Raw genomic sequence first — 13,769 nt, 5'->3', positions numbered from 1 at the left:
TCTCACTCTATTTTTTAATGTATCATTGATTCTGCTCTTCTTCTATTAACTTTCTCTCCTTCCTTTAAATCTTGCCTTGCTGGACTCTCTATCTTCCTACAAATACAGCCTGCTAATTCAAGCATCTAGCCCTATTAATTATATTATTCCTACCATCCTTAAAGCCTCTCCCTTCTTCTTGACAAGCCCAAGCCATGACTGTTCTTCAGGACTTGTTCAAATTGCACTCCTTAATGAGACCTTCTCCAAGTTCACGTCTGCAGTGATTTCTTCCGTCTAACTCAGCCCTTGAATCCCACAGTTCAGCCTTCATTTACACATTGTGTGTAATTGTTTCATATTGCTTGTATGCCCTCCTCTTCCGTCTCCAGCTGCATTTTAAGTTTCTAGAGAGTGAGAACTTGGTCCTACCCTTTTTCCATAAATAAGTGGAGGCAGGCTGCAGAAACACTGCTTACTGTGACTTGACTGTCTATAGTGTCTTTTTTTATTGAGTCAACGGAATGGCCTGAGGATGGATTCCTTTTCATGAACACAAGGTAGAAAGCAGAAATAGCTCATTGGAAGTACTAGTGATTTTTACCTTCCACACAACACCATTTGGTCAGGTTAGTATTCTAACTGCACTTTCTCCTAAAGCTGAGAATTTGCCCCCAGGACAATAATTTCATTCAAAAGAAGTTGCTATGGAACATGGCCCTCTCGCCTCTCTCAGCCTGCTTTTCCTTGGACAAAAAAACAGGTCTTCTTCACTAATAGATAAAACTCTAGAGATGTTTCTATTTTCAGCCATTAATGGTTCCATTACAGGAAAATTTTCTTAGCTAGGAAGAAATTCATATTATTCGGATGTTCAAAATCAGTAAGCAATTTTATCACATGATGGCTCTCTTAGGGGAAACAACTACATACAGAGACATTTTAAAAATCTAAGCCTAACAAATGTGGGGCACTTAAAAAATGGTAAAGCTGCACATTTAACCTGAGAAACTCTCCAAAGCATGAAGTTATGGAAATAGAAACACTCATTACTCAGACACACAGCACATCTGACCATGGCCTCTCAATTTTTAACTTATTCTTTGGACTTAGAAATGTAAACTCTCGCAGGCTCCCAGGGTCCTCTTGGTTAAGTACTGTCTACTAATTTGTCAAAGTAACAAAGTTAACATTTATTGGGCATTCTGGGATTCAGTCCCAAGATCATCACTCCACTTTGCATGCAAGGATCTTGAGGCTGAGAAAGTAACTTACCCAAGCTATACACTTAGGGGCACAGGTTGGATTTGAACCCAAGACCCAGGTCTCCAGAGACTTGGCCTTTAACTTCAGTGTTATACCACCTCCTCCAAGAGATGAAAGTTTAACTCCATTCTTTCAGTAGATTTTCATTTGTGAGGCTTACTTTCTCTTGGTCCAAAGTTTAAGAAGGTCCATGATCCTGATGGAGGGATTCCATTGATATAAATCAATTTCTTGGGAGCTGGGGTGGTCTGAGTACTTTACTAGGCACCAGACATGGGCCATAAATCATACTAAGTCCCTAATTTTGAGAAGAACAGGTGAAAGTTCACAAATGCTTAAACAGGTCATTTAATTAAAATACAATAAGTGTAGTAGTAGAGACAAACACAGAGCATGCTAAGACCATAAGCACACTGGCAATCAAACCCAAAGTTGATACTAACATTATTGGTAATTTTACACAGGGTCACATGCAACTTGTATACATTTCATTTGTCCCAGAACTAATGACATCTGCCCATTAATTGTGATCTTGCCACCTGCAATAATTTAGTGTCCACTAATTTTAGATGTTATTTAAATTGTTACAGTCCTAATTCAACATCCACCCATCAATCACATAATGCATATATAGTTGGAATCTTGACAGGAATAAAGTAATGTATTAATGTATTTGAGTTTAATATAACCTACTGATTGCCATTATTGATATCTGGAGAAATAGTACTTGACACTGAAACAATTTTATATGGATTTTATATAGATTTTACTATGACAACGGAACACGGAAATGTTACAGACATCCAAAATGTTAGAGAAATAAGTTAGAAACTAAATTTACCTCTTCAAGTTCATAGGATAAATTCAATCCAGAAGCCACCAGTATTTGTTGTCAAAAGTGTAGAAATAAAAATAAAAATAAAAAAGTGTAGAAATCAATAAACAGTTGATGTCTTCAATTATAAGTGTAGTATTTAAAGCAAACTTTAATTATATATATATATATAGATATGTCAGCTGCATAAGGCAAACACTTCACTGAAATCCTCTCAATGTGTGTCTTTGCAGCTTTGTGAGTGTGAGCAGATGATAACAAAGCAGATTCTAAGTTACTGCTGCAGAATAAATGGCTGCACTGATAATGGGCAAAAGTTAAACGACTGGAACTAGCTTCTCCTATAATAACATTTTCATCAGGAACAGAAGAGATCAAACAGGGAAATGAATGCTAAAAGAGGTAAAAGTGAGGCAATCCTAATATTAACCAAAGATCTGCTGGGCACCAAATGGGTTAGAAATCGTCATATAGAAATAGGTATATTTAAAGCTTTAAGCTTTAAAGCCACAGATATATTCATCACTTAAATATAAATATTAAAAATAATTACAGTTTACGCTTTTTTTTGTTAATTTAGCTGGTGGCTTACTTATGTTATCTGTGTTGGTAACTAGCATACAATCCAAAAAAGAGGGCTTGTAGTAGCCTCTCCATTACAGAATGAGACTCTGAGTGTGAGTGTGTCTATGTATTTGTCAGTGTCTGTAGGTATATCTGTGTATATCTCTGTGTATCTATGTGTGTCTTTATGTGTGACTATGCGTGTCTGCGTGTGTGTGTGTTTGTGTGTGTGTGTTCAAGCATGCACTTTCACAGCCACAAATCACTTCCTCAACCCAAAATTTGACAGGCTGGCACCCTGGCTTTTCAGAACCACTAGCAGTTAGTCACAATTTTGTCAGTCTGATTAACAACAAATGCCAGTGTCTATTGTTTGCTTGCCAAACACCAAGCCCCATTCCAAGCACTTTCCATGTTTTTTTCTCTTTTAACCTGCTCAACCACTTTATGAAGTAGATACTACTGTTAACCCCATTTTCCATATGAACAAACAAAGGCATGGGAAGTTTACTTTGCTCAAGGTGGCACAGCTAATTAGTGGTAAGACAAAGGTAGGCTCCAAGTTCTTGTCCTCAATTAGAGGAAAGGGAAATTGATGTCACTGATAACGGCCAAGCCAGGTTTTAAATCTACCCTGGTGACTGCTGAGGATATAAAAGAGACTGGAAGTTAAACCTTTCCACATGGTCCACCAGATAATAGACTGGAGCAAGGAGCTAGAATGGAGCTGCTATAAAAAGTCAAGCTCCTAACACCTTGTCCAGTACATAGACAACATTCAATAGTGCTCTTTTCATCAGAATGAAGACAAGGGTCAGGTGGCTGGAATGAGGACCGCATCAGAGAGAGAATAACAGGTAACTGGGAAGATAGTAAAATACAGGTCTGGGGCTTCCAAAAATTTTTCCTAATGAGAAACACAGTGAGTTTCAGAGCCTGCATTGAGCCTGAGATATAAAGGCCTCTCACCTGGAGAAATAAAAGGGTGGGGTGGGGTGGGGCAGAGTGAGGTTGGAACCACGCAAATCCCTACTTCACATCAGGAATAATTCATGCTTAGTGAAGAGGAAGAAGTGATTATGCATAAATGCCTGTTTTTGCACCCTTAGATTGAAAAACCTGAAAAGGCAAGCAAGAATATATTTTCCAAAAAGCAGAGTAAGGCACCTAAAAGCTGAAGGCATAATGACCACCACGTGCTGTCTATCACATGGAATATTTCTTATTTATCACAACCTTCCTCCCAGGAAGACTTTATGAGTTTCATTTTTAAATGGGGAAGCTGAGGAATCAAGAGGCTATGTCATTCTTTTAAGATAACTTTATGAATCAGAATTCATAACTTTTCTGTCTGATAATAAAGTACATGGTGGTTTAACATTGCTGTACTGTCTCTCTATATCCTCTCATTGGCTGGGATATACAAATTTCCAAGGACATCTATATATTTTTTTCTGTAACATTCATGTAGGTTATAACAGCCCTCAGAAGTTCTCCATCTTTTTTCATCAAAGGTGAGGAGGAAAACAATTAAAAAAAAAAAAAAGGTGAGGCGGAGGTTTTGCCATTAACTCAGGGGCAACATCTTCCCATTACATTCCTTAATTCGTGATCTCTTGTTGGCCGTCTCTGACAGCCCTTACCCAGGCCAGACCCACCAGCCTGCAGCCAGGTTCCCTGTCCTGACCACCCATCATCTGCTAGGTTTTGGTTATAATTCAAAAGGCTGACTCCGACTTTTCCTGAGAATTTTTTTTTTTGTATGCTGTATGGTGGCATCATATTCAATTATTTTTCTATGTATCTAGTTATTGCACCACATTTGTTGAATTTGTGCTTGTTTCTTTGTTTTGCAGGAAGTGCATGGACCGGGAATTGAACTCAGGTCTCCTGCATGGCAGGTGAGAATTCTACCACTGAACTACCGTTGCACCCCTTCTTTCTGAGATTTTAACTTCCTTCAAATGGCTGAATCTCCTATCCCAAATATGGCAAAAACTTTCTCCTTTCTGCTTTGAGCTTCCCTTTTTTAGCTGTTGTTTGGGGGTCTGAGCAACAGCCATTCAAAGATAGTTTCCATGGTTTCATCAAACCAAACACTAAAACCAAGCCTCAGGGCTGAAGCAGCATGCTACTTTCCAGCTCCATAAGGGAGATAAATGTTGCTCTACTCAGCTTCCAGAGATGCCCTGTTCCTGAGGTGAAAGAGACTTTAGTGGGTAAGCATTTATATACCATACACATTTTAAAACACTATTTTACAATTGCATTGACATTTTTTCAAATATCAAAAAGAAAGTTACATATTAACCAGCTATACACCCAGTACATCACTGTACATCCCAAAGGGTGTGATTAAAACTTGCTGAGCTTTAAAAATTAACAGGGAATTGCCAGAATCTCCCAAGTTTAATAATTAACAAAGTTTTAAAACCTGAGACAAATTCAGAGACTTATAAAAATAAATCATTGTGTTCGTCACCTACTAATTCTAAAATTCTGATTTTACCACTTTTCCCTTTCTCAATGTGATTTGCAGGAAAAGCAAAAGGGTTGGTGGTTATCGCTACTTTGTTGGTGTAAAGTTAAAGTGCATTAACTCAACATATTCACTGAGACTTAACTGTGTCAGGCAGAGTTCTGGGGCTGGGAATTCTATGGGGAGGAGAAGAGGCAACTTCCCAGTCTCCAGAGGCTTACAGCCATGTGGGGGAGAAACACACTGAGATACTAGTAAGGGAATAATTTAAAAACTCATGGAATATTGCATGCTATAGGCTATGTTTAACAGGAAAACATCAATAGTACCACAGCAACACCAGACATAAATAATGGGGGGAGGGACAGAAATTAAGGGGAGGTTTGGATTTTCTATTTGTTGAGGATGTGTTTACTGCTTATCTTTCTCTTGGGAACAATGAAATTATCTAAAATTGAGAGTGTTGATGGACTGTTGACTTTGGACATTATACATGATGCCCAATGAATGCAGGTGGCTGAAGGATGCACTGACAGAGAATTAGATTGGCAAATGATGGTGTAAACATATGATCAAATATCATGCTGCTACAAAAAGGAATGAAATTATGAGGCACGCAACATTGTGAATGAACCTGTGGGACATTTGGTGAGGCAAAATAAGCAAGAAACAAAAGAACAAACATTGTATGGTCTAATTTAGAAAATACTTATAAGAAAACTGGAGGCTAAATTGTAAGCTCTTATAGCAGTCACATTTAGTCCAGAGCAGTAATTCTTATTTCTGGATTTTGAGAGGCTGTTTCATATATGTATAACCTGGTATTTAAAGATAAGAATAAAACCGATCAGGTCAGGATTAAGGTAATTCAAAATACAGGGGTAAGGGGTGGGCCACGGTGGCTCAGCAGGCAAGAATGCTTTCCTGCCATGCCAGAGGACCTGGGTTTGATTCCCGGTGCCTGCCCATGTAAAAAAAAAAAAAATACAGCAGGTAAGGAAGACATTGTCTGCATTTTAAAACCTCCTCTACTTTTTGAGATCAGAGGAAGAAAGGTTTATTTTGTCCAGAACCTCAATTTTCTGTAGCACAAACTCTAACTCAACCAGTCTGGGTAGTTCATTTAAATAATCCAAACACAGGGAGCCCAGAATAAGAACAGGCCTTTAATTCTGTATAGCTTAATGTAGTGCCTGGATACATCCCAGAGTATATTAATCAGATAATAAAAAAGGACTGGCATAGTACCTGGAAGGATGGGGAAAAAAATATGGTGCTATTAAACTTTACCACCAGGGAAACCCCTGATACTGTGTAAAATATTAGGGACACCCAAATCAATAGGTCAAGCCCTGGATCTTGAGACTTGCTCTTGTGAAGCTTAGGTATGAAGCAGAGAAGCTTAGCCTACTTATAGGTATGCCTAGGAGTTACTTCTGGAGGACCTCTTTTGTTGGTAAAATGTGGCCTCTCTCTCTCTAAGCCCAACTGTGCAAGTGAAATCATTGCCCTCCCCTGACATAGGGCATGACATCCAGGGGTGAAAGTCTCCCTAGCAGTATGGGAGATGAACCCCAGGGATGAGCTTGGCCCTGGCACTGTGGGATCATCAATGCCATCCTGACCAAAACACAGAAAAGAAGTGCAACAAATAAGGTATCAGCAGCTGAGAGAGTTCAAATAGAGTCGAGAGGTTACTCTGGAGGTCACTCTTACACAAGCTTCAGTTAGATATCGCTACCTATCATAGCTTGCCTAACCCCAAACATTCCTGCCAATACTAGCGAATACCTAGGGCATTATATAAGATTCTACAAAGGTTCCATGCACTAGGGTAACTTTCCAGAAACCTACAACCTCCAAATGGTCCCTGGACCAGATAAGTCCTGAAATGCAGAGGGGTCAGCCTCTGCAGAACATCAACTAGTTCCATTCCCCTTTCCCATATTATCGACAGCCCCTTCCAACATAAAAATGCTAGAATGGGCATAGCCCAAATACCCCTAAAGAGTGGGAAAAAGATCACAGGTGATGGTGGAGTTACACAGAGACGGTAGAGTTTAACAAACAAGTATGATTGCTGAATCATTATATTGATATTTCTTTTAGTCTCCAGTATCTTAGACTAACCATAAGTAAAAATATAAAATTGTGGAATTGTAACCGATATCAAACTCTGAAATTTGTTCTACAACTAATTGTTGCAATGTGCTTTGAAATCTATTGCTTTTTTGAATATATGTTATTTTTCACAAGAAAGAAAAAAAGTCAATTGTGATAAATCACAGCTATATGATGATATTGTGAACCACTGATTATTAAAAAAAAAAAGTTAGAATGGTTAAAATGTTTACAGCCCAATACCCCTAAAGATTGGGAGAAAGATCAAAGAAGAAGGTGGAATTATAACAGAGAAGATAAGATTAAACAAGTGAGTATAACTGCTGAATCATTATATTGGTATCTTTTAGTCTTCAGTGTTTTGGAGCAGCTAGAATGAAAAACCTAAAATTGTGGAACTGTAACCCATACGAAGCTCTGAAATCTGTTCTATAACTAATTGTTATAGTGTGCTTTGAAATTTATTGCTTTCTTGTATATACAGTTTTTTCACAATTTAAAAAAAAACAGAAAATAAAAGCATTGCCAAGGGAGAAAACACGTAAACTTTTAAAAAGTCATCTTAACAATCCCTGTAATACTCATACTTACTCATATATATTCATCCTGTAATGTTCATAATCATCGACAGAACTTGCATGATCCTAAATATTAACTTGCTCTCAAACTTTCAATAGTCTGTTGATTTTTTTGCTGTTATATTGTAAAAAAATTCTCTTACTCTTAAAAAAAAAAAAACTCATGAAAAGGAGCAGAGCCATCTAATCCAATGTAGGGGGGGTCAGAAAAGGCTGCTCTGGGAAGCGACATCTGAGCTAAGATCTGAGCTAAGTGTTTTTCAGTTTCTTACTTTCCTCATTTATTTCAAGAAACTTTGGAGAATTTTTGAAATCTCTTCCTTCTCCCTGGGTTATGGTGGAGGAGGGGGGTTAGTGTGAGCAACCCCCACAGTTCCAACCTTGGCCTTGTCTGTCTAAACTCTTGGATTTGGCCATTTCATCTACTTCAGTAGTTTCCACTAAAACTTCTGTCTCACCCATCAGTAACCGCAACTTCTTCTCCATATTTCCAAATACTAAACTTCTCTCCCTGGGCATCCTTCCAGTATTTCCAACTCTAGATATCCCATCTTTCTCCCAAACCTGCTCTTCCTCCTTTTCATGTCCCTATTTTTGCTAACACCAGCATCCAATTCCCAGTCACTGCACACACATCTTTCTATGAATGGAAAATCATCAGTGGCCATTTGCTGACCACAGAGAGAGACAAACCTTTTGGAATGAGTTGCAAGGCCAACCACAATTTGTCACACCTGAACTTTCTAGCTTTGTCTCCCGATAGTGCTCCCCAACCACTGAAGTTCTTTAGATTTTCCAAACATGCCACCATGTTCTTTCCCATATTTGTGATTTCACACAAATTGTTCTTAGCTTAAAATACTTTCTCATCTAGTCTCCTGGTTAATTCATATTTTCCTAGTATAAATGTCACCTCCTTTGTGAAATCTTCCCCGATTTCCTCAGGCAGAATTTGACATTCTTTCCTATGATCTTCCGTAGAACTTTGTACACGTGCTACAAAAGCATTATCGTATATAATCAGTATTAATTGCTCATGCTAGCTTGTGAGCATTTCAAGTGCAATGGCCCTGTATAATTCATCATTTATTCCCTTTAAAATAAAATGTGGTACAAGCAGTAAATGTGCATTGAATGCATGAATAATGAATTAATGAATGGCCCCCTTCTGTGGCATGTACCACCTTCTACCTTGTATTGTCTTTCTTTGGGTATACATCTCTCTTTCTAGATTGACAAATTTCCAGGACAAGAACAATGTGATTTATTTTTGCATCCCCTATCATAGCCTAGTCTGATGGCTACTGTTTGCATAAATGAGTAAAACTCTTGTGAGATCCTAAGTCCTATTTCAGATTTTGCAAAGATATTGCACCCATATTATTCTACTTGCCCCTCATGATGACCCTGTAATCTAGCCATGACTAATTGGCATTATTCCCATGTAGCAGATAAAGAAATTGAGTAAGGCTGAGCCTTGGAACCCTGCCTTTCTAGTTCTGAGAGCAATGTTCATTATATATAATGTTCTGGAGAAAAGACAGATCTATTCACTAGTTTCTTGTATTTGATCAGAGTTCTGGGGTGCATCCTGCTCTGGAAAAACAGAAAAACCCTTATGTACCCCTCGTGCTGGTCTAACCCGAGTAATTTGGGCAATCTTCATGGCTTGGAATATGAATCACAGAAGGCAAAGTAAAGGAGGGAAAATAGAAGAATCCGAACTCATGAGGGGTAAGAAATAAACTTTGAGGGCTTGAAAAGAGAATCTTCAGTTTCCGTAAGATGGGGTGATATGCAAGGCATAAAGAGACAATTAATAATACATTCTAAGTAGGCATGCTTTTAAGTCCCAGTTCCTCTACAAGAGAAGATGTCAAAAATGGTGAAACAAAACTGAATCTATACAGCCCTGGGCAACTTCAGTACGTGACATTTCAAAGTCCATATTTATTTATTCTGTGTTAGAAATATTTTCATAATTGTATATATAGAGATCTGCCCAGCAGGGTTGCCTTGGGTTGGCAGCTCCTACAAAAACACAGTAGAGACACTCCTGGATCCCAGGGGCTGTGTTTACGCACCCATGTACCTGCAACACTGGCATAGAGTCTGACATGAGTGAACTCAGGAGGGCAGACTGACAGACGTAGACTCTCCCCACTGTAGCCCAAGATCTGACTCAAGCACGAGGAGGGCTGGAATGGAAAGCACAGCAAAGAACCAGGGTGAGAGGCAGACATCCAATGTCTTGGTTTCTTTACCCGTTAGGGTAAAGAAAACCTCTACCCTGCCTCCTCACAGGCAGAAGGACTCACTCTTGCTCCTGAAGGCTAAAGAGGCAACCTGAGATCTGGTTAGGGAAATTCCTAGACAACACACCCATGCGTTTTGAAGGTGTCCTAAACACTAGGAGGTGCTAGGAATTTGGACAAAGCATTCCCCTAGGTTTCTGTTAGGTTGTTTTGGAAGCATTGCTTATTCTCACTGACCCCACCCGCTATGATCTGCCTAAGGATCCTCAGAGGGTGGATTCCCCAACCAGCTTCATCCCTCCTTCCAGTTCTTGTCTTTGGGGGCTCCTGCTATGCACACAGCCTCCCACCTCTGCCTGAGGAGATAATCCCTGTCCCTATCCCTGACAAATATGGGCTGGGCCAGAGAGTCGAATTTCTCCAGACGTATTTGCCAAGAAGGAGCTGCAGCCTTTCTGTCATGGGTAGAGCTGAAAATGAGGGAAAGGCGGGCCTTTGGCAATCGATTGGCCAGGGTCCAGTCCTCCCTTCTGTCTCCGGAGCTGTTCAAGGTCATTCTCCTGGTGCTACAATAAAAATACCGTGTGATGTGTAAGGGCTCCAGGCATGAGTGAGGAGGGTAAGAGGTCAAATTAGAGCAGAGTATTGACCTTTGCGCTATCCCACAGTAGCAATTCCCCGCCTCCCCGCCCCCTTTATCCCCCCACCCCCGCGAAGATTCCAGTAAGCGCTGGTTTGGCAGCCTTCCCCAAGAGAAGTGCAAAGTCTGGCCCCAGACCTGCAACAGACTCTCAGACTCGACTTCTGTCTAAGGGTGCATCAAATCCTTTCCCCCGAGGAAGGATTCAGTGTTCTGGACCTGCTAGAAGCCCGCTCCGTAACAGAGAATGTGGGGGCTCCAGTGAGAAGACTCCGTCCCATGCCACCCCGCGCCCTCCCAGGGGCAGCCACCTGCCCAAGCGCGGGAGGAGGAAGAGAGCGCAGCTATGTGCCACAACTGACCTGAGATGCCGCCCCCTACCACGACCACATCGCATTTGCTACTCATGGCTCTCTTCCCGCTCCGGGTCGCCCGGCTGCCCGCTGCTCTGGAGTCGTCTTCGTCCCTCGCCTGCGGCGCGCAGCCCCCGCGCACCAGCGCCTCAGCGGTGTTTCTATATTGCTCGCCCCGGACGCCTGGGCGGGGAGCCCCGCCCGCCGACGCGCAGGCTGGGTGGAGAACTGGGCCACCTCCCCCAGCCCGTCCCCCGCCCACAGCCCGCGGTACAGACCTGAGGAGCGCTGGCGCCCAGGCGAAGAGGTCAACTGGGGCCTCAAAGAGCCCCTCCCAGTGGCTACCACCCCTTGGCCTTCTGCTGTCAGCCTCCCTGGTGCGCTTTTTAGCTTGATGGCTGAGAAAGTGGCAGATTGGGATATCTTCCTCAGGCCCCCCATTATTCCCAGGATGGAGCATTAATGATAAGAGTTTTCTAGGTACTAGGTATTGGGCTAAGTGCTTTGCATGCATTTTTCCATTTAAACCTTGCAACAGCCCATTTTACAGATGAGGAAAACAAGATTAAGTAGTTAGTGAATACAGAAAGTAAGAGTAAAAGCCGAAAGGAAATGGGTAAGAAGAAAGGCCCGAAAGATTCCTACCAAGGAGACCCAAATCACAGCATTGCCATTATCTTGACTCACAGTCCACCTCACCCTCCTTCCGAACACTCACCTCTTTTCTAATCTCTGCAGTTATGCCCACAATTAACTCAGGAAGGGCTCCTCTTTAGCATTGCAAATGCAGCACCTGAAGAGAAATATTCTGGGCACTTTGAGGCAGGAACCCAGGAGAACTGGTGGCAGCCTGGCATTCCTTGGATGAGCAAGACAGAGTTCTGAGCACTATCCCCCAACATATAGGTCTGGGATTATGGGGCTGGTGACCCTGGCTTTTTCAAATATAGGGGCAATTCCACAAGACTGTATATATTTAAGTTGAGATGGTTCTGGGTAAAACAAAGGTGTATTTCTTCAGAGTGGTAGGAAAGCCACCCTGTAGGCAGCCCAGGCTGACCTCGTCCTTGCTACCCAGTATCCTTCCATTCTCTGTCCCCACACCTACCCTATAACTGAATCATGGATGGGATGGGGTGAGGTGGAGGGGATTCTCGTTTGATCTACTTAGGATCTCTTTCCCTTGGTTACAACAGTGCAAAGTCATCCTGGGCATCAAAGTCTTTGAGTCCAGTGTAGGGTAAGATATCCCTTCCTTATATGTCACTGGCAATAACGCCAGGAAAGGAACCATATTTCCATGGTGTTTGTGGGGAGAACTCACTGGCAAATGTAACTCTCCCCCCTACACACACCTACCCCAGAAGAAGGTAATCAGTTACCCTGTGCTCTATGAGGTAAAGAAGGAAAGCGCAATAACTCAGAACTTGATTGTAGGTTGAAATAGGAGCATTTAGAAGGTCTCTGAAGCCACCTCTGTCCCCAAATGCAGGCAGCTGTTCAGGTCTGTTCATGGCCCTCAGTCTCTTAAGTAGGGCAGCTCCTGAGATCTATCTCTTCCCTTTGCATCCTGTGGCCAGATGAAGTCTCTAAAAGCAGTGCTTCTAAAACTTTAACCTGTATACAAATCACTAGGTCTGGGTTGGGGTCTGAGAGGAAGTATTTTTAGCAAGGTCCAGGTGAAGCCAGTGTTACTCATCCATGGGCCACATGCTTTGAGCATGTTCTTCTCCACTCCAGGCCTCTGCCTCCCCATAGTTCCAGTTTGCTCCTTGTTCTAGAGTCCCTTACCTGTTTCAAGTTAGTCCCAATAAGAAGATGTTTGTTCACCTTACAAGTATTTATTTAAAACCTGTGAGAAAACAGACACCATGCTGAGCCCTGGGGACTAGACGAACCAGATGGAGACTATCCCTGACCTCACGAGACTCACACTTCATCAGGGAAGTTATCTGGGAAGAATGGTCAAAGTGTAATTCTGAATGTTGCTCTCAAACATATAGCAGGGCTAAATAGTTGAGTATAAGCAATCAAGGACTTGTGTGTGTCAGAAGGAGACACCTAAAGAGATGTCGGCCCACTCTTATACAGGTATCAGGGTCACCAATAAAAGCACGACTCACACAAGCTCTGATGGAAGTTGTTTTACTCACATAGAGAATAGACAGAGCAAGGTCAGCTTCACTAGTGGGCATCTGTTCCCCATAGCCAGCAAGTCTCAATCTGTGGCAGATTAGAGAGATCTACATATGGCACTCCCCTCTTGTGTTTGTGCACCATAGTGAAGGAACCCCACTCCCGCCCCAACAAGAATAGATTTACCACCAGGGTATGAGCTGGATGTCATAAAACCTGTCCACTACAGTCAAACTGTCTCCAGTGAATATTTACATATGCCCAGGACAATAGGGGTAAGAATGTCCCAGCGGTCCCCTTATCTATTAGGGAATTGTGTTTTATCCTGCTAGGCTGGCACACCTGGTCCTGAGCACAGGATGTATTTGTAGGTCTCAGGGAAAGGTAACAGACCATGCTAGGACTGCACATCTGAGGCACGATATACAGCTCTGATAGATGTCATGTGTGAGCACCATTTTTCCAAAGTCTTTAGGCAGCATTTGCAACTAATAAGATTACCCCAGCAGGATGATGAGGCCTGCTTGGAGGAGGGATCATAATCAGCTACCCCGCCCATTGAC

General features: G+C 41.8%; 1 protein-coding gene across 1 annotated transcript in view; it reads right to left on the bottom strand.

The window, feature by feature from the left end:
• Positions 1 to 11,343, bottom strand: part of MAOB (monoamine oxidase B) — a 130,262-nt gene extending 118,919 nt beyond the window's left edge. The window contains exon 1 of the mRNA XM_077146643.1: positions 11,080 to 11,343. Within this exon, the coding sequence (XP_077002758.1) occupies positions 11,080 to 11,125 (46 nt within the window). The 5' untranslated portion in view covers positions 11,126 to 11,343. The remainder of the gene's footprint in view (positions 1 to 11,079) is intronic.
• Between the last annotated feature and the right edge of the window lie 2,426 nt (positions 11,344 to 13,769).

Source organism: Tamandua tetradactyla, chromosome X, assembly GCF_023851605.1.
Source record: "Tamandua tetradactyla isolate mTamTet1 chromosome X, mTamTet1.pri, whole genome shotgun sequence".
NCBI lineage: Eukaryota > Metazoa > Chordata > Mammalia > Pilosa > Myrmecophagidae > Tamandua > Tamandua tetradactyla.
The sequence above is the reverse complement of the archived record's forward strand: the minus strand, read 5'-3'. Positions and strand labels throughout refer to the sequence as shown.